A 21,884-nucleotide genomic window follows, 5' to 3' on the forward strand; every position below is an offset into this window, starting at 1 on the left:
CTGTATAATCATAAGGGATTTGATTTAGGTCATACCTGAATGGTCTAATGGTTTTCCTTACTTTCTTCAATTTAAGTCTGAATTTGGCTATAACGAGTTCATGATCTGAGGCACAATCAGCTCCTCATCTTGTTTTTACTGACTGTATAGAGATTCTGCATCTTTGGCTGCAAAGAATATAATCAATCTGATTTCGGTGTTGACCATCTGGTGATGTCCATGTGTAGAGTCATCTCTTTTGTTGCCGGAAGAGGGTGTTTGCTATGACCAGTGCCTTCTCTTGGCAAAACTCTGTAGCCTTTGCCCTGCTTCATTTTGTACTCCAAGGCCAAATTTGCCTGTTATTTCAGGTATCTCTTGACTTCCTACTTTTGCATTCTAGTCCCCTAAAAGGTCTTGTAGGTCTTCATAGAACCATTCAGCTTCAACTTCTTCTTTGACATGGTGGAACTGTGTATATTTGAGGGCCAGATGTGGTTACCCTTTTAGCTTCCTGAATAATTAAATGTGGTTGAGTGCTCTTATGGTGTAGAGCTGCTGTTGTTGTTCAGCCACTCTTTGTGGCTGAACTCTTTGTGACTCTGTGTCTGACTCTTTGTTACCCCATGGACTACAGTATGCCAGGCCTCTGTGTACCTCACCATCTTCTGAAGTTTTCCCAAGCTCATGTCCATTGAATCATTTTATTCACCACATTGGTGAATGAAGAAAGAGACTCGGAGCAATGGGACAATAGTTTTGCCCATTTTTCCATGTGCACAGTTGGACACATATAGTATTTGGCACTTCTTGGGTTGGGAAGATCCCCTGGAGAAGGGAGTGGCTACCCAGTCCAGTATTCTGGCCTGGAGAACTCTATAGTCCATGGAGTCACAAAGAGTTGGACATGACTGAGCAACTTTCACTTTCACAGAGTGAAAGCCCAGTTTGAATAAAAACCATGAGAGCTGGTGGAGTTGCTGTGGTATAGTATTAAACCTGGAATCAGCTCAATCAGCTTGGATATCCTGGCTTTCCGTATTGTTGCCACAGTCCCTTTGTAGAACTGAGTTTCAGCGTCTTCAGTATCTTTCAGTGTCTTCAGGTTTTCTATATATATAAAACATCACACAAACATATCTGTTAATTACCAGACCAAAAGAAGACTTCCAAAATGTAGTTCATGGTGACAATGTTCAATGAATATTTGCTGAATGAAACATGGTGACAATGTTCAATGAATATTTGCTGAATGAAACTGAAATGGGACCAGGCTTCTCCAGGCCCCTCACAACTTTTTTGAGATTACCAGAAGTTCCTACAAAAGTTAATTCTGTATGCACTGTGAGATTATGGGCTCACAGTTTACAGGTGGAAACGTTGCTGGGTGTGGTACACTGGAGAGCACTGTGGGTCAGCAGCTACTGGGATTACATGTGTGGCCTTCTCCTGACCCCATTCCCGTGAACTTGAAGGCCACCTACCTCTGCCTTACTCAGTTTCCCCATTTGTAGATGTTTGTGGAAAAGTGTAAACATGATGGAATTCTCCGTATAAATTAGGCATTGTGATTCCATGGAAGGAGATGTGAGCTAGGGCCTCCAAAAACCTAAATCCTATTGATAGTTCATTTGACCAAAATGTCATTTCTCTAGGACTGTCTCATTAAAACAGCTTTGTGTGTTCTTTGGTTATATACCAGGCATTGTGTGACCACAGAGGTGAATAAGGCATGATCACTGCCCCTCTATTGACTCTCCGTCTAGGGAGGGGAGAGCTAACCAGTAATGACTAAGTGTGAGCAGCTTCTTGGAGGCAGGTAGTATGTACAGTGATGACACTCTGAGGAAGTGGTTAACTGTGCCTGAGTGGATCAGAGGATGTTTGAGAGCAGGGTTTTCCATCAGTAATAATTGTCTTGCCTTCCCTTCCATGTCCTTGTAAGGCTAAAAGGTATGTGAAAGAGCAACACTGTCAGACATTAATAATAATAATACATAAATAATAATAAACATCATTATTATTCCATTATCAGTCACATTCAGATATTATACTTTTAGGTATTCAATGAAAAATAAACTCCACACTCCTGGTGAGTCTCTTACAGGGATGTTGAGTTTTCCCTTTTGTGTTATAAAGGGTCAGACTCTGCATTCATAAATAAGAGAATGTGCGATCTGAGTCATTTGGCCTTGCAGAGGGTTTTTGTTGTTTGTTTTTTTTAAATTCCAAAGTCGTGGGGCTCTTCTGTCGTTGCTGTTGTTTTTTCTCATTCCATGAGTTGATACCTGTCTTCACCTACCTGTTTTAATTACTGATTTAGACGATACATACTTAGTGAACACTTTGTATGTATTCAAGGAGTATAAATACAATTAAATAATGCAATCAAATCTGAAAGACATGCTATATTTTACCCATGATAAGTGCTCAGTGGAAATAAATGATGAGTGCAGTGAATTGAAAGGGAAGAATAGTGAGTGGGCTCAGATCAGAAGATCAGATCAGTAGATCAGAAAAAGCTTTGGGGAAGAAGCCACACTTGCACTGGCCCTGCATGCACTCTGAGGCACAAGAGTGGTCTTATCCTTGCCATCTTACACAGAGATGAGAGTGTGAATGAGCCTGATATCTTGAGTGGCATTGAAAGGTCCATTTCATTTAGGAAAGATTCATAAAGTAAGAGATAAAGCTGAGAGTACAATATTTTGCATGTAATATTGGCTCAGGTATCAGCTGATGAGCATTTTTACCCATGTGTCTTATTTTTCCTATGAGCACAGAATCTACCTCTTTCTTATCTTCTTATCTATCAGAGTGCCTTTCATGTAAGAGTTGTTCAGTAAATATTTTAAAAATTAGTGTTGCTGAGTTATTTTAGATATAGCTAAAGACTTCATGGAATTTGAAGAAAATAGGAAGATATAATTTTACTAAAGGTTTTACCTCTAAAAGTGGGACATGGATAGCATCAGAAATAGTTTACACTCAACTCAAAAGCCTCAGCTGATTGGGTATATATTGAGCTAGAAGACCCCATGATAAGCATAGCACAGTCATGTTCATAATATTTTTATCTGGATAGGATGCATGTCTACTTGAGTGTGTTAGGCACTCTGGTGGGTTGGATTGTTCATCTCCAGAAGGATGGCACATATCTTTCTGTTAAACAGTGTCACTTGACGCTTATGCTCTGCTCACTTCCTTGTTTTGCAGCTCTACAGCTCCATGGACTTTGGAAGACGGTGGCAACTCATGCATGAACGCATCACACCCAACAGGTTTTACTGGTAAGCCCCATCCACAGTCTCACCACTCTCTTGGATAGGAATCAGGCAACTTGGCTCTCTGGCAATTTCTGGACACTTTCAGCACTTGAGGTCATTGTGTGTCCTAGCCCTTTGCTACTCATTTTGGTTCATGGACTGGTAGCATTAGCATCACTTGGGAAGTTTTAGAAATACAGAATCTCAGGGCACATTGAAACTTATTAAGCAGAACTCTGCATATAGCATAATCCCTGGTGATTTTATATGCACATTGAAGTGAGAAGCCTTGGACCAGAGAGCTTCTTGAGAAGGTCATGACTGGGTGCTCTTAGCTATGTATTAATCTCCCCTCTTTTAGTAAAAAGTAGATATTTTATGAACCTATTCTAAAAAGCAAGCATTTCCTAAAACGTACTATGAAGAACACTAGCAGTGCTTCTCCTTCCAAAAGCATTTCTACGGTCACATAATTTTAGGTAACAGTTATCCAACTCTGGCCTCGTGGAGACTCAGGATTCACATTAGGATATTAGAGCCTCTGGAGAAATGCAGAGTAAAGGAAGCTGCCAGACATGAAGTCACGGATTCCCAAACTCACTTTACTCCAGAATCCCTTTCTCATGTCATACCTGATCATCCTTTAGAACAACTTCTGTGGAGCACATTTTGACAAGTTTTTCAAGGAGTGAATACGTTTCAGCTGGAAAATTAGCCCTTTCCCCTATTCAGAAAGTGTTATTAACTGGTATTTTTTATACACGAATTCTATTGTTAATTTGATTGTAGCAGAGTAAACTTGGTTTGGTATAAGGTTTACTTTTTACTCTTCCTAGCTATATGAAATGCTTCTAACATGTATCATGCTTTCATTTCTGCAGAAGCGATGGCCAAATATATCTAGGAAGGTATGTAGGAAGCATATACCAAAGTGTATAATATGCTTAATTATGTGCTTAATTAGAAACAGAAACAAAATGAACAGTACTTAAAAGTAGTACATATTCCATGTCTCATATTAATACCTTAGTTCAGCTCCCTTAAAGAGTCACGAGATGACCCTTCATGCCTTCCACAAGTTAGGGGTGGTGTGGGGGAGCAGTGGGGGGATGTACATATATGCTTCTTTGAACATATATATATATATACAACCAGCATCTTTGGAAGCAACATTTCACCCTATCCCCTCTGCACCTACAGAACTATGTTCAGAGTTAAAATGATGATTGCTGAAGCACACTGTGAAAATCAACTATGTCTTATTATATACAAAGTACTTGGAGAAAAAAGGGAACTGGTAGTACTGCTTTACCTCAATGCCTGGACTATTCCCAGTCATTTTTCCCTTTGCAGACCAATTATTATTTGTTCTATAACTACTATTTCAATTATTATTTGGTCTGTATTTAGAATTATATTAAGATTTTTTCAATAGACTGAGACAGAAAAAGGAAATATTTGTTTTTCTGATGTGCTAGTTATATAATTACTGCCTTTTGCTCAGCTAAGATGGACCAGTTTCTCAGTGTCAATTCAGTTCAGTTCAGTTCAGTCGCTCAGTCGTGTCCGACTCTGCGACCCCATGAACCGAGGCACGCCAGGCCTCCCTGTCCATCACCAACTCCAGGAGTTCACTCAAACTCACGTCCATCCAGTCAGTGATGCCATCCAGTCTTCTCATCCTCTGTCGTCCCCTTCTCCTCCTGCCCCCAATCCACCCCAGCATCAGAGTCTTTCCTAATGAGTCAACTCTTCGCGTGAGGTGGCCAAAGTACTGGAGTTTCTGCTTTAGCATCATTCCTTCCAAAGAAATCCCAAGGCTCATCTCCTTCAGAATGGACTGGTTGGATCTCCTTGCAGTCCAAGGGACTCTCATGAGTCTTCTCCAACACCACAGTTCAAAAGCATCAATTCTTCGGCATACCATCACTCAAAAAGAAAGTGGAAAGTGAAAGTTGCTCAGTCATGCCCGACTCTTTGCAACCCTGTAGAATAGTGCATGGAATTCTCCAGTCCAGAATACTGTAGTGGGCAGCTGTTTCCTTCTTCCCGGGATCTTCCCAACCTGGGGATCAAACCTAGGTCTCCCACATTGCAGGCGGATTCTTTACAAGTTGAGCCACCAGGGAAGCCCAACCATCACTCAAAAGTCCCTCAAAAAAAAATAAATAAATAAATAAATAAACAAAACCCTCTGCTGTTTCTGAAACAAATTCTTGAGATGGTAAGGCAGTTAGCTGACTAGGAAGTCAAGTTGATGAAGAACGGAAGTACAGTAGACTGGATAAGCCTTGTCATCATTCCTGAAGGAAATTAAATTAAGTGGATGAAGGGTAGCATTTTCCTATTTGCAGAGGGCAAGAAGGGAATGTTCCAGATTCTGTCTGCCTTCCCCCTTCTTTTATAGAGCAAAAAGAGTAAATCCCCAGGTCCTGTAATTATGTTTCATTTCTTTTCCACCCTGTGCTTCTTTCATATATGCCCCCATGGGGAAATATAAAAGTTAGTGCCTGTGCTGGCTAGCCAAGTAGTAGCTGAAAATTCCATTTTTGTAATTATCACTTCTCTGTTTCTGATATATAATTGCCACGATTATTCTTTTAGGTGTCACTGGAGTTGTAGAGAAAGACACATAGACCTCCCCCCCGCCCCCGCCCCCATTGATAGAATCATGATTGTGGAAAGCTCTTATGCTGAAAAGACTTGGCTTGTATGGGTTAGGCATGGAAATATTGACTCGATACCTCCTTGAGGAAAGACAAAGTGTGCATTTGTCAGGGTATAGAACACAGCTTTGGTTAAGACAGAGCCTCTCGGGGGTCTGGTCTCTGAATCCATATAAATGGAAACGGTATTCTTCCTGTTAACTTCATATAGTTATTGAAAGGACAAGATACCATCCTTTCAGAATTGGACTCTTGGCAATTTTATTTCTCTGTTTCAGATTTATAATTTGTAAGTTATGTCTTTAAGTACTATATTTATTAGTAGTTCTGAATTTATTCAGTTGCTCAGTCTTGTCTAACCCTTTGCAACCCCATGGACTGAAGCCTGCTAGGCTTCCCTCCTGTCCTTCACCATTTCCCAGAGCTTGTTCAAACTCATGTCCACTGAGTCAGTGATGCCATCCAACCATCTTGTCCTCTGTCGTCCCCTTCTCCTCCTGCCTTCTATCTTTCCTAGCATCAGGTTCTGAAGACCATAACATGTAATTGATTGGTCATTTTTTCTGGGATCCAGAAAATCCTATGCCCGGTGAGACTTTTCCTGTGTACATCTAGTAACAATTGAATGGGTCCAAGAAGCCACATCTCAACCTAACTTTATTGTCCTCACTCTTTCTTGAGTCTTGATTTTTCTGAATGTCATAAAAACAAGACAAATCAACAGCCAAAAGCCTTAAAACTGCTTCTTTTTGAGGGATGATGCAGAGTGAAGTGGTATTGGGGCTGACAGAGATACATGGAGGGAAGGGCAGTCATGCCCAAAACAAGAAATTGAAGTAAAAGACTTATCTTGCAGTAAGTAGACAAATAGAGTAAACATGCAACCCAGACGGAATATTGCCCAAATACTGTTGTCTATAATTTGGAGATTTTCAAATTTCTAGGGATAGATCCTTCATGAATGCTAGGTTTCTTCTCCTATACTGCCTCAGTTGGTGGAAAGTAGCAACCTAGAGGGGACCTGTGGGGAAGAACACCGTGATATAGAAATGATTTCTGCCAAGGGTGCAGAAGAATCAACCATCTACGATGACGATCAGTGTAATGGCTGTGAAAATGCATCAAGAACTCTAAGGGGTATCATGATTATTCATTTCCTCCTTTGTGGCCTACAGTGCCTATGAGTTAGACAGGGCATGGGCCATAATTTTCCCATGGGCCATAATATTAGCATTAATAATAAAAGATTCATTAGAGGTAAAATTTTCTTTATGAATTCCAGATGTTCTAATGCCATCAAGAGAGGTCACCTAGGAATCTTGCACTATGGAGTGACTCCACCATCATGCCCTGAGCATCAGACTGACATGTAGACTCTTTTATGTGTGACCCTTTCACTCATTTGATATGTGGTTAACAGGCAGATTACTAGCCCTGTCATGCTCCTCTTCATCACCCCAGTTGCTTTAGCAAGTTTAGTTTGCAGGGAGAACACAGGAGGAGCTAAGTATCCTACTGTAATCTTTCTCTAGTCTCTTCTTGGGCAGGGGTATCAGAGGGAAAAGTGTTTTTTTTTGTTTAATAGCCTACTGAGCTGCAAATGAATAGTACCTCCACTCTTCCGCTGGGAGATATTTAACAGGCAGGCACATTCTGCAGTGGGAAGATTGTTTTCATTGCACATCCAATTTGAATACTTGTTATGGTTCACAGCTTTACCTCGGTGGCCCCTCAGTCTCCCTAGGTGTTCACCCTCCTCTGGCTTCTTTTCTGATGAGGGGACAGGCATCCTAGGCCTTGCTGAGTTCTCTGTGTAACTGGGCTGGCCTCTAAGTGCCTCTGATCCCTGATAGCATTTGTTTGTGTAGTATCATGAACAAGAGAAAGAATGTCTCCTATGTCTCTTTCTTACTGACTTCCCCTTAATTGTTCTCTCTCCTGAAAGACCAGGGTCCCTTTGTTTTTCCTTGATGTCACTGCAGGAGAATGTCTGATAAAGTAATACACCCAAAGCTGCCAGGAACTTAAATTCTTACCCCTTTTTTGGGGTCTTTGGGCTGTAAAAATGGACTGGTCTTTAGAGTAGAAGAAAAAAGAAAGCCCTATAAGAAGTCAACAGGTGTGGAACAAGCTCTAGATCAGCCCACTTCAGGGCGCTCAAGGAGAGGAGGGTTCCTGATGGATGGCTCTTTGAAGCTGTAACAGTGCCTGGCTGCAGGCTGGAGTGGATGGCATGCAGGGACAGTCAGTATGGGCTTCACATCTCCTCTGTCCTTTGATTTAATTTGGCTTACTCTTTGTAGATTTCTAATGATGGTTGTGCCAGCAGCTTCTATTTTCTTCTTTCAGAAAGGTCATTAGGGAGGGTAGGAAAAATGTAAAAGCAAAACATGTCTCGTCTGGTGTGTAGAGCTAGAATGTCCTAGGAATATATCTTTTAAAGAAGAAAGGAAGGGTATGGACTAAAAACTCCTTTCATCACAATATTTCCTTTCCAATCTTCCATTGTTCTTGTTTTTTCCAGTCTCTTTGTATGCATATGCTCTTTTATACATAGCTTAAATATTTTGCACATGAATTTTTATAATCTGCCTTCTCCCCTTTTAATGTTCTATTATAACAATTTTATGATATTATAAAATCTTTATAATCATTTTAATTGTCTATGCAACACTTCATTATGTAAAGAGACATACTTTATAACTCTGTTTTTATTGACCATTGGAAATTTTCATATTTTTCATTGTCATAAATAATAGTTTAATATTTTATGCATATTTCCTTAATATCTAGGATTTTTTCCTTGGACAAGTGTCCTTGGTAGCCCAAATAAAAACGTGTGTTTTTTCTCAGTCTCAACAGACTGTCACATTCAAATGGAATGACCAAAATTCAACACTGAAGCATTTTAGGGAAATAATGTTTTTTATTGAACGTTTTCTTAAAAGAGTTGCAAAGCAGCATCACATCTCACAGCACACAGCAAGCTTTTATAAAACTTCCTTTGTCCATATCTAACAGTCCAAGATCCTGATCATCATGGTAGTTACTGTCTCATCTTTTCCTTCTCTTTCCATGGGCTCTAAAACTATTCTCAGTCACAGAAGTTCATTGTCCACAGCATGGCCCCTTCCAGAGAATACCTTGTACCCCACACACCTTCCTCCCCAGGTATCATCAGCTTTTCTTATATAGAAAAAGCTCATCTCACCATCTGTCACTCTTACCCTTCCCTCCAGGAAATCAATCTTTGCTGCACAGCCCTTAGAAAACATAGGAGGGGGAGCAGGTGATTGTTAGAGTCCAATAACTTTGGTTTAATCACTACTAAAAGGAGAATAATTACATCAAAATATATACATTTTGAGTATCTTTAATACCTTTCTTTAAAGATGTCTGTTGTGTGCTGTTGTATGTTCTCACCTAAAACATATGCAAGTATGAGTCTCCTTGTAATTAACATTGACTTCATTCTTGGGGCAGGCAGCTTCCGGATGGTCCCCAGTGCCCTCTGTCTTCTGGGCACCTTCTCACTGAGTTTGAACTCCTTTTAGTGACTTGCTTCTGGTGACTAGAGCGTGGCACCAATGGAAAGATGACACTTCAGAGATTCATCTTCAAAAGTTTTTGTCTTAGGGACCTTGTGATTGCTTTGTGAGCTGCCCTGCAGAGAGGCCCATATGATAAGGAACTGAGGGAGGTTGCAGTCAGTAGTCAGTGAGGAAGTGAGGGCCTCAGTCCAACAGCTCAGTTCTAGTGAGAAATGGCTGAATCCTGCCAACAATCTTGTGAGTGAGCTGGGAGGTGGGTCCTTCTCCAGTCAGGCCTTCAGGGGAGACTGCAGCTCTGGCCAGCACATCAAGCCTGTGAGAGACCTAGAGACAGAGGCACCCAGAGGAGTCATGCCCAGATTCCTGACACACAGGACTGTGAGACAATACACATTTGTTATTTTTAGCTGCTAGGTTTTCTAGTGAGATTGTCTGAGCTTGTTTCATTATATTCTGTTTTACTCTGTTTTGCATTCTGATGGCATGATTTTGCTCTCTGAGTATACTCTTTGATGCCTGTGTGTGTTTGTGTGAGGGTGAGCCCAGTGTGCAGATTCCCATTCAGTGAAGCGCTAATCTTACTTATAAAAATCCCATTTATCTCAGTCCTGGACTTACCTAGCTCAGCCTAGTAGTGGCTGTGAGAGTGGAAGACAGAGCAGAGAAGCAGGAGGTGAAAATGGGACATGATTACCTTGAGATAACGTGGCTAGTGAACCCTCTTACATCATTACTTCAATTTAAACTCTGAGATCTCACCTGTTCTGGAATGTGTTCTGTGTTTTGCTTCAAGGATAAGCTCCTAAACTATGGTTCCTGAGGAACTGCACGGCGAGTCATCCTTTGTCTGTTAATACATTACCCATGACAGAAGGAGAGTTAAGGGATAGGCAGAATGGCCTGAGATTGCTTCCTGGAAAATCAAGGTCTTTTCAAACAAAGTTACCATTATGGGCGGAATTTTTGAAGCAGCCTCTACAATTTTGCAAACACAGTCATTTGCAATCTCGAATAATGGGATTTAGGCATCGACCTGATAGAATCAGATTTAGAGGCCCTTTGCAAACCAGGGTATGCCACAAATAATATTTAATTCAACTTTCCTTTACATTTTTTAAATGGTGCAGCAATTTAAAAATGCATTACATTCGGAATAATACACGCAAGGTCAGAAGGGGAGATGTGAAAGCTCAGCTCGCAAGGAGAAATCAGTTTCTACTTTGCTGATGGGGCCACCCGTATGCTATATGTCTGGTTGCATCTTGGCCTTGGAAGAGCTATCTTAGTGCTGAGAGCAAATGCAGCACTTGAAAGCTATTCATCGTTCTCAGCCAGTGCACTGAGGAAAACAGAAAGCTCAATCAAGACCTGTTGGACTCATTCATAATTATCCTAAGCACAGATGGGTTCTTTGAAGGAGGGTAAACAAGGAGATGTAGGTAGTTCTAGACTTGATGAACTCTTTACTGTGAAGAGAAGGTGTCATATTTGACCCTGCCTTGGGAACTCTGAAAAGATTTGTGTGTCAAGCAGAGAAGTCAAACACTGAATTAGGTAATGTATCCACTTACCTAACCCAGTCTATGAAAAATTCCAAGATACAAATGGGAAACATAATTTCTTCTTTTCCCAGCTTCTTGGATGGTTTCTCTGGAATTAGAGACACATGGCTTCCAAATGCTTCTTCCACCCCATGACTATGTGGAAAACACGAGAAATAGTTCTTCAGCTCAGAGAAAGGGGAATCTCACTGATAAAATTTCAGAGGGTATGAAATGTGATTGTTCTCACAACGGGTGAGATTTCAGAGGTTACTGTCCTTTGAGGAGAGGCCAGGAGAGACCCACGTGGAGTAAAGCACTTAGACTGCTCTAATCTTCCTGAAACTCAAATTGTCCATTAGAGCTTCTTCTCCCTATATGAAGAAGTGGGGACGGTGGACCACTGATAGTAATGAGCTGCGTTTAGTGGCCTTGACTAGGGAATCTGAGAATTGGAGGGTCAAGGAGAGGTCTAGAGAGAAAAGAAAGAAAAGGATATTGAGCTGAGCAGCTCAAGGAGAAAGTATCCAACTAAAGAGTTGAAAGTGAAAGTGAAAGTGAAGTCGCTCAGTCGTGTCCAACTCTTTGTGACCCTGTGGACTGTAGCCAACCAGGCTCCTCCATCCCTGGGATTCTCCAGGCAAGAATACTGGAGTGGGTTGCCATTTCCTTCTCCAGGGGATCTTCCCAACCCAGGGATCGAACCCGGGCCTCCTGTATTGCAGGCAGACGCTTTATACTCTGAGCCATCAGGGAAGCCCCAGCTGAAGGGTTGGAGGTTGTTTAACATGCAGGTTGGAGACAGTGTTACAGGCAGGAGGAATCACCCTTTTCCTCGCTGAGGAAATCTAAGCTTGCTCTGTTTCTGGTTGGGTTAAGAGTGTGTATTAACCTGAGGCTACCATAACAAACTGCCATAGAACTGGGTGGCTTCAACAGTAGATGTGTATTTTCTCCTGCTTCTGGTGGCTGGAAGGAGATCAGGGTGCCAGCATGGTTTCTGGAGAGAGCTCTCTTTCTGGCTTGTAGACTTCTATCTTCTTGCTGTGTCCTGTCATGCTTTTGCCTTTTATAAGGACACTATTGCCATGAGGAGGACTCTACCCTCATGACTTCATCTAACCCTAATTACCTCCCAAAGGTCTCCTCTCAAGATAGCAATGCCTAGCATTGCCTTAGGATCTGCCTGCAATGCAGGAGACCCGGGTTCAATCCCTGGGTCAGGAAGATACGCTGGAGAAGGGAATGGCACCCACTCCAGTATTCTTGCCTGGAAAATCCCATGGACAGAGGAGCCTGACAGGCTACAGTCCATGGGGTCACAAAGAGTTGGACATGACAGAGCAACTAACACTTTCACTTTTACATTAGAGGTTAAAGCTTCAACATGTGAATGAGGATGAGTTGGGAGTGGGGAACACAGTTCAGCCCACAGCTTGATAAAGCAGGGAAGACATTGAGAAGAAGTGCAAAATTTCCAGAGAACTTCTCACCTGAGGCAGAAGTGCCTCAGGCTTGTAGGAATAGATGGGAAGGAAATACCAAAAATTCAAAAACAATTTTTAAAAGGTACAAACACAATATACTTCTTTTTTTCTGATTGTAGCATCAACCAAAGCTTATTGTAGACATTCAAGAAAATGCAGGAAAATAAAAAGAAAATAATTACTTCTAATTTCACTGCCCAGAAGACATCACTTTAAAAAAATCAAGTACTTTTCCATAGACTTTTCCTTTATTATAATGTAGTATAATTTTCAATATACTTGTTTGTTTGACAATTGAAATCATGCTGTTTATGAAATTTTGTATCTTATTAAAACATACTTGAACATTTTCCTGTACCATTCTGTACTCTCTCTAAACATAATTTAAAATTTGTATTATTTGAGTTGTATTTTAATTGGTGGCTATATAGTAATTTAATCACTCTACTATTATTTTACATTGTTCTTGCTTCTAAACATTTACTATTAAGGAAGTTACTGGAATGTTATTTTGAAAGCCTCTAAGTAATTATCTTTCCAAGGTTGGTTTATTATGATTTTTAAGGATAGACTACCAAAACAATATATATAAATATTAGCATGCCAAATTGTTCTCTGGAAAGTTTATACCAATTTCCACTCAAACTAGTGAAATGCCATTTCAACACCTCATAAAAATTTAATTTAAAAAAGTAATCTAATTTAATGCAAAAATGGATTTCCCTTGTTTTAATTTGCATTTCTTATCAGACTGGTGAGCTTAGACAAGTTTTCATGTATTTATTAGCCATTGTATCTCTTTTATGTGACCATCTGTTTTTGCTTCTTCTTTATTATAAGTTTTTTATATAGTCTCTCATTTTGTTTCAATGTTGTCTCCAGTTTGTTCTTTGTATTTTAATTGGCTTATGATATCAAACATACTTTTAAAAAAATTGCTCAAATCTTTTTATTTTTTCTGTTATATCTCCTATTACTTTATGTGTAGATTATGCCCTCAACTGTGATCATGCAACTATTAGCTGGACTTTTCTGATTTGCAGTGCTCCTTTATTAAACAGTGTATATAATACATATATATTATACATTAGATTATATATATTAAAAGACTCTGTATTCTCCTATATTATGCTTCAGAAATCTCATTACTGATAATTGTCTATTTCATCTTGTGACTGTATTATAATTTAATCATTTTATAATTATTTTATCCATATTTTTAGAATTTAGATGGATATATATTTTTAGAATTTGTAGGATTTTAATTTTTTTAAGTAATTAAAATCTACTGAACATCTTCCTACTTAATTCTGTGCCCATATTTCTGACTACTTTCTCTGATGGTCTCCTGCAGGAGAAACTCTGACCAGAAGTTAGGGACCACTGAGGTTGGTAACATTTGTCAACAGCCTTTATCCTGCTGGCTTGGTCAGTCCTCTGTGCCCTGAGTCAGACCAGACTGTGTTCAGTGAGTGTTTATAACACAGCGTAGTGCCTAACTGGGCAAGTCTCCTCTCTTGCAAAACATAAAACAAAAATAGAACCTTTTCTTCTCTTCCCAAATATTCCTGGGCTTATTTTACTTATCTGTCCATCCAAATAAATTTAGAATCACTTTGTCATGTTTCAAAATGTCCTGCTTCCCCCCACCACTATAAAGCAGCTATTTAGGTTATTGGTTAGAATTGTGGCAAAGCTATAAATTCATTTGGCAAGAACTGAATGTTTTTCAATATCCAGTTTTCATTTTTGGCCATATGGTTTGTCTCTCCTTTTATATTACTTCTTTGTTTCTCAGTAAAAATTGTATAGTTTTCTTTATATCAGTCTTACATATTTCTAGTTAATATTATTTCAAAGAATTTTCACTTTTGGTATTATTATAAGTAAATATATTTTGTATGTAACATCTTTATTCAGACTGGCATGACTGAATTGGGTAACCAATTCAGTTAGAGGTGTATATATAATTTGTATGCATATAAGAAGTGTATCTATAATCTATAACCAACAGAGGTATATCTGTAATTTGCCTACATGCATATTTAGTTGGTGCCCTAAGATTCTTTATATTATAAAGAAAACGTGTTTAAGATTTTTAAGTGATCAAGAGAATGTGATATAACTACAAATTCATTCCTGTGGGAGTTTAGGAATTAAAATAGGAGGAGAGCTTTGCCCTTAATAGCTGTATGAGATTGGGCAATGGTAGTTAATCAGCTGGTGTCCTTTCTGGCTGGTGGGACATCAGTATACCCTGCCATTGCCTCCTGGCTAAATGTCAGTCTTTTTAGCTTGGAACATGGTAAGTGCTCAATAAATATTAGATAGAAAATTAATAATAAAACAACTTATGAGAAGATAATTGGAAGAAATGACCATCCGCATTAATTTACTGGCAGATAATACTTAGCATCTCTTTGAAACTGAGCAAGGTTGAGTGCATCTGCATATCTTATTTTTATTCTATGTTCAAATCCCATTCATTACCTAATAGTCAGTGTTCATATTTCTGATCTGTTTTCCAGCTTTCAGGCTATGTCTTATTATTATACTTGTTAAAGCTATTTTTAGAGAAAATATTTCTAGCTTGATGTTAATAAAATTCATAAAACCATAAGCTAAAGATTATATTGTATCTTATCCTGTGTACTTTAATAGATGTGATGCAAATGTTGAGACATGTCCGTGCAGATTGTGAATGGAACATGGCTAGAAATGGGAAGCACCAATAGAATATGAGTAAGAAATGTCATGATTGCTCAGAAGTTGAAGGGCACAGGTTGGTCTGGTATACCAAGTGAAGATTTCTTAGAGGAAATGGGATTAATGAACCTTGAAGAGTGGGTTTACTTGGCGAGTAAGAAAGGGAGACAGGTTTTCTTGCAAAGGGAAGCTGATTAGAACAAAGCTGAAGTCATGGGATATTTGGAGAGCAGTTAGTATATCTGCTGAAATAGCGTTTCTCAACCTCAACGTTTTTACCATTTTGGTATGAATAATTATCCTGTGTGCTGTGAGAGGTTTCGTTGGATCCTTGGTCTTTATTCCATAAATGCTTACAAGTATCCCTCTAGTTGTGAAAACCAGAAGTATCTCTAATATTCTCACACTGCCAAATGTTCTCTGAGGGGCATCTTCACCCCTGACTAGGAGACACTGTGCTAGGAAGATAGGATTTGTGTTGAGGGGCAGTGAGAAATGAAGCTGGACATATAGACTAGATTCAGACTGTGAAGGGCTTCAAATACCGGGTAAGTGGTTTAGACATGTCGCTCTGGCTAATGGAGGGAATTCATCTTTTGTGCAGGGAAATGACATGATATTCATATTTTATGAAGATTTATTAACATTTGGCACTTTCCTTGCGATGCTTAAGTGCATTCTGCACAGCTCTCTGTCAATAGATAAGCTACTGATTTTTCTCAAGACAGATGCAGCTCCTTTAACGTATCTTGATCCCAAGTTTCCTTCTCCAGTGGAAAAAGTATGGAATTGTGGATTTTTAAAAATATAAACCTAGTATATATTCTTTTTTTTTTTAGTATATATTCTTAAATAATTCATTTCTGTTTATACTTTAATCAATACAACAGCATTATAGATTTTTATTGAACTAATGATGCAATCACTTTAATACACGTTTTATTCTTGTCCTCTTCTAATTTTTGTACACATGAAAGTAATTTTTCACAAAAATACAGTTGTAATAGGTTTCCACATTTATGTCTTTTTTTCACTTTTTCCTAACCTAAACAATTTTCTGTATATAGGCAGAGTATTTATAATTATTATATTCATGGTGGCAGAGTATCATACTGAATTAATAAACTCTTTTATACTAATGAAATATGGAAAAGTTAGAGTAGAAAGGACCCTAAAAGATCCAGTGATTTTAGTCTAGTGTTCTTGGAAGTTCTAAGAGGTGATTCTATCTCTAAGGTGATTAGACATCTAAGAGGTGATTAGGCCAGGACTAATCACCCTGATCTAGTGATTTCTTCACTAGTGCTCTTGGGAGTTCTAAGCGTGTTCTGATAAATTGCCCTAGTCAGTCAGTTCAGTCACTCAGTTGTGTCTGACTCTTTGAGACCCTGTGAGCTGCAGCACACCAGGCTTCCCTGTCTATCACCAACTCCCAGAGCCTACTCAAAGTCATGTCCATCGTGTCGGTGATGCCATCCAATCGTCTCATCCTCTGTTGTCCCCTTCTCCTCCCGCCTTCAATCTTTCCCAGCATCAGGGTCTTTTCAAATGAGTTGATTCTTCGTATCAGGTTGCCAAAGTATTGGAGTTTCAGCTTCAGCATCAGTCCTTCCAATGAATATTCAGGACCGATTTCCTTTAGGATTGACTGGTTGGTTCTCCTTGCAGTCCAAGGGACTCTCAAGCATCTTCTCCAACACCACAGTTCAAAAGCATCAATTCTTCTGCACTCAGCTTTCTTTATAGTCCAACTCTCACATCCATCCATACATGACTACTGGAAAAAACATAGCTTTGACTAGATGGACCTTTGTTGGTAAAATAATGTCTCTGCTTTTTAATATGCTGTCTAGGTTTGTCATAGCTTTTCTTCCAAGGAGCAACTGTCTTAATTTCATGGCTGCAGTCACCATCTGTAGTGATTTTTAGGCCCTCCAAAATAAAGTCTGTCACTGTTTCCATTGTTTCCCCATCTATTTGCCATGAAGTGATGGGATTGGACGCCATAATCTTAGTTTTCTGAATGTTGAGTTTTAAGCCAACTTTTCCACTCTCTTCTTTCACTTTCATCAAGAGGCTCTTTAGTTCTACATTTTCTGCCATAAAGGTGGTGCCATCTGTGTATCTGAGGTCAGTGATATTTCTCCCAGCAATCTTGATTCCAGCTTGTGCCTCATCCAGCCTGGCATTTCACGTGATGTACTCTGCATATAAGTTAAATGAGAAGGATGACAAATTGCCCCAGGAACTACCTGATATACAGAGAAGCCTTAGGAGTGCTTAGTGATCAGTTCTTTGGCTCCATCATTTTTACTCAGTCAGAACTACTCAGCTTTTAATGTTTTATATATTAGGCTATGCATAAGATCTATTTTGAAGATAGAAGACCATTCAATAAAGAAGCAAAAATATTTATAAAATCACTGATCTAGATTGATCTTTTCATTTTACACAAGCTGCCTACTGGTATAATAGTCTAAAGGTTATCCTTCCTTAGTGCTTGCACCACCCTGAAGTGTTCAGTTCTGTAGTGCAGACACTTATTGAATGGTTAAAATTTTGCCAAAGTACCTAAGTTACTGTGCTAATGAGGATGCTGTCTGGTGACCCTCCACTCTATCAGTGGGCTCAACGTATTTTGGTGAGAAGACAAAGGTCCACATTCACTTGGAAATGATTTTGACGAGTTAAGTGATAATTCATAGAGCCAGATGTGAGAGTGGGTGAAAGACTGGTGACTGAATTGGAAAAAAATGTATACTTTCATTTACTTGGTGGTAAATGGCACTGAGCCTAGGTGTTGTGACTACACCGTGAAAGAGAAAGTGAAGTCGCTCTTTGCAACCCCATGGACTGTAGCCTACCAGGCTTCTCCGTCCATGGGATTTTCCAGGCAAGAATACTGGAGTGGGTGGCCATTTCCTTCTCCAGGGGATCTTCCCAACCCAGGGATCAAACCCGGGTCTCCCTCATTGCAGGCAGACGCTTTACCCTCTGAGCCACCAGGGATGCTTAAAACAGGAAATTCCTTTAGTCAGTTAGGCTTTTTCAGCTGTCAACAAATTGCTTTTCAAAGGCAGCAGTTTTCCTCTCATGTACATGTTTGTGTATTTCTGAATCCAGCAACTAACATATGCTACCACCTCGATCCCCTTTGTTTACAAATACAGTGAGGGACAGAACTGTCATTCAGTTCCTCAGTTCCTCCCAAATCTGCCGGGGACCAGCCCCGGCTGATCCAGGGTATTCGAAGGAGAGACGGTGTAGGCGAAGATCAGGAAACAATTGCTTAATTAAATGTTAATTAAGGATATAAAGAGTAATAGAATGAGGATAGCTCAGTAAAATTCAGTGAAGAAAAGAGGCTGAAATAAGGATAGCTCAGTGAGGAAATTCAGTGGAGAAAAGAGGCTGAAATAAGGATAGCTCAGTGAGGAAATTCAGTGGAGAAAAGAGGCTGAAATAAGGATAGCTCAGTAGGAAAATTCAGTGAAGAAAAGAGGCTGAATAATTCAGCCAGAAGGTAAGAGAAAGAACGACACGGTGAGACCAAGTTTAGGTGAACAAGGCCCCCGCACTTTATTTTCCAAAGTAGTTTTTATGCCTTAAGTTATGCATAGAGGATAATGGGGGAAGGGGTAGAGTCATGCAGCAAGCCAGGCTTTCTTCCTGCAAACTTATCATATGCAAAAGCTTAGGTGATTTGCATCATCTTCTGGCCCGGAGGCCTGTTAACATTTTAAGACCCTTTCTTCAGAAAACTTATTTTTCTCTAAAGGTGATTGGTTAGGAGCCACCCTCCAAAAGCATTAGATAAAGTTGCATTCCTACAGAGCAAAGGTATGGTGGGCTATAACAAGAAAAAGAATTAACTCAAGGGTCCCAGGTTACAAACATTAAAGCTACTACTTAGACCAATTATATTAATCAATACACTGCCAGGGACACAGCAGGTAAGGGATATGGAAACTTAGCAGCAAACATTGGCCCAACAAGTGAAAATCCCTTCACCAATACAATTTCTAATCAATCTTTTAACTACTCAAAAGAATCTGTGTTTAGACAGTTTAGAACATCTCCTGCCTCTCACAGTTGGGAGGCTCTGAACAATCACATGTGGCCGGAAAAACCTATTCAGGCAGGCTAGAGGATTTCCAAAGGAGTTTGTGTAACTGGAGCTGTAAGCTAACTCTTTTTTCAGAGAGGTAGTGGGGGACAGCCCCCCGTAAAGTCAGAGGTGTAGGTGAAAGCACAAAGCAGAAAGTAGGCAGACTCTGGTTTTGGGGGTATATGCTCGAGAATTTCCAGGGGGACTCCTGAAGCTCGATCCCACCTTTGCGTATGCCGAGCCTCCTTCCTCATGACCTTTGTCATGGGCGGAGTTCCTCACTGGCTCCCAGCAGTGATAGAATTCCAGTTGAGCTATTCCAGATCCTGAAAGATGATGCTGTGGAAAGTGCTGCACTCAGTATGCAATATGCACTCAATATGCAATATGCCGGCTCCCGGCACAAATCAGAACACATTCTCCACCTCCAGGCCTCTTACTTGAATCTGCTCTTTGGAAAGAGGGTCTGGATGATGGATTAAGGGCATGCCCCGCCCCTTTTCATCTCCCCACTGGCCAACCGTGTCATATTCAGACATTCCAACCTTTTCCCTTCACAGTGTTGCAGACAAGCTGTCAAGTAATTTGGGCAGAAACGTGCACAGTGGAGGCAGAGAGAGAGAGCCCCAGGGGGATTCCTGCTCTGCCCACTCAGCATTTCATATGGATGTGGGGAGACTGAAGCGTTGCAAAGGTCAGACCCTGGAGTGAGTCTGATCTATAAAAAGCACCAAAGTGTGCAATAATTGCCAAGGAGCTGGGCCAGAAGCACTGGGGGATTTAAAATGGGTGGTCATGCACTTGTCCAAGTGATGCTGGGAATGAGAGGTCCCGGATCCTGAGTCATAACCTTCCTTAGCATCACCGCCCCCGTGTTTAACATGTGTTGCTAAAAGAAGTGGCAGCAAAATAGAGCAAATGGAGTTGGGTTTTATGACTATTTTCTACTTTCATGGAAGAAGAGATTTGAAACATGTATGACATAATAAGGGGAGTAACGCTATGTCTCCTTTTGTAATTTCTTTTCTTTTTAATTCTTTTAATATGAGATTTCTTAGGATTTTCCAGAGCTGAGAGAAACTCAAGACATTAGGAAGAGCAAACCTCTGACCTGTGAGGTGTAGTGGAAAGAGTCTGAGAAGGAGTCAGGGCTCCTGAGTATAATTCTATTTCTGCCACTGGGTAGTGGCCAAGCCTGGGGTGCTCATGGGATTCCTGTGACTTTCTGCATATTAATCTGTAAAATTCAAAGAGCTGAAGGTCTTGAAGGTTTGGTTCCATGCTTTCTTCCTAGGCATCAATGATCCTCTTGCAGCCTGAGTGTTGATCTCCAACATTACGTGGTGGCAGGAAAGGAGATCCCGTCAGTCCTCTGACAGAGCTAATTTTGCTTCTCAGATGGTAGTCACGGGAGAACCTGAAGTGCATTGAACTAAGCTGCTTATTCAAGCACAGATTCTTGGGCCCCACCCTGAAACCCTCAGTTGAAAACAGTAGACCCTGGCCTCAGGTATCTCTGTTTCAGCACTCTTTCCCAGCAGTTTCTTTGTATATTAGGTTTAGAAACCAGAGGAGTTCGTTAGGAAGTTGTTTTGGAAACAGAGAGGTTTGGTAGTGGGGTCCTAGGTGTTGCGTTCTGAGTCCTGCAGACTGGGATTGCCAAAGCTCCCTTACCAGACCCTCTTTCCTTTCTCCTCAGTACTTGCCATCCACAGCGAAAGAGTAGTTGCAGCCAGTGAAGACATTGCCACCTCCAGGCATCTTTTAAAAATGCATACACTCCCTGCTAAATGAGATAATACATTCAAGTGTGCTTGAAAGCTCTAAGGCATTATTAAAATGCTTTGTAACGGTAAAGTGCTGTATAGATGTTAGTCATTATTAAAATAATGCCTCTAGTTTTTGTTAACACTGTGGCATAAATGAGATTATGGATTTTATCTACATCCATTGTACTTACTAAGGACTTCTATTCAAGAGACTATTTGGACTCCCTAACTCTGTGCATCGTGTATTCATACAAAGGACATCTCATATTATTCTTTTAATATGAGATTTCTTAGGATTTTCCAGAGCTGAGAGAAACTCAATACATTAGGAAGAGCAAATCGTTGACCTGTGAGGTGTAGTGGAAAGAGTCTGAGAAGGAGTCAGGGCTTCTGAGTATAATTCTATTTCTGCCACTGGGTAGTGGCCAAGATTATAGATGTGGGTTATTGTTTCAATGTTTAATTACCTCTTAAGTAATAGAATTGTACTTCTAAACTCGCTGCCATTTAACTTTATGATGCCTTTTGACTGTACACAGCAGGTACTTTTTCAGCCTGGCTGTGGCTCATCTATTTGACGTGTGTTGACAATTTAGCAGATGTAACACAGCAGAAGCTTTAAAGTGCCTTCCTGGTTGGGGTGTGTGTCTTTTGCGTCTGCCATCCCCTGGGAGCTGTGACCCTCTCATTCCAGGTTCCATAATGAACAACAAGAGGCCCACCCACACCTGTACCTCTGTGCAGAGCCCAGCTCCTCCCCAATCGCTAGTTTGGAGCAGAGCCTTCTATGCAGCCCAGTCTAGACAAATTC

At 40.2% G+C, this 21,884-nt stretch overlaps 1 protein-coding gene across 1 annotated transcript in view; it reads left to right on the forward strand.

Annotated features, from left to right (window-relative positions):
- SORCS3 (sortilin related VPS10 domain containing receptor 3) overlaps window positions 1–21,884 on the forward strand; it is a 979,390-nt gene that overhangs the window by 744,962 nt on the left and 212,544 nt on the right. The window contains exon 5 of the mRNA NM_001205986.3: window positions 3,196–3,269. Coding sequence (NP_001192915.3) covers window positions 3,196–3,269 — 74 coding nt within the window. The remainder of the gene's footprint in view (window positions 1–3,195; window positions 3,270–21,884) is intronic.

This window comes from Bos taurus, chromosome 26 (genome assembly GCF_002263795.3).
Source record: "Bos taurus isolate L1 Dominette 01449 registration number 42190680 breed Hereford chromosome 26, ARS-UCD2.0, whole genome shotgun sequence".
NCBI lineage: Eukaryota > Metazoa > Chordata > Mammalia > Artiodactyla > Bovidae > Bos > Bos taurus.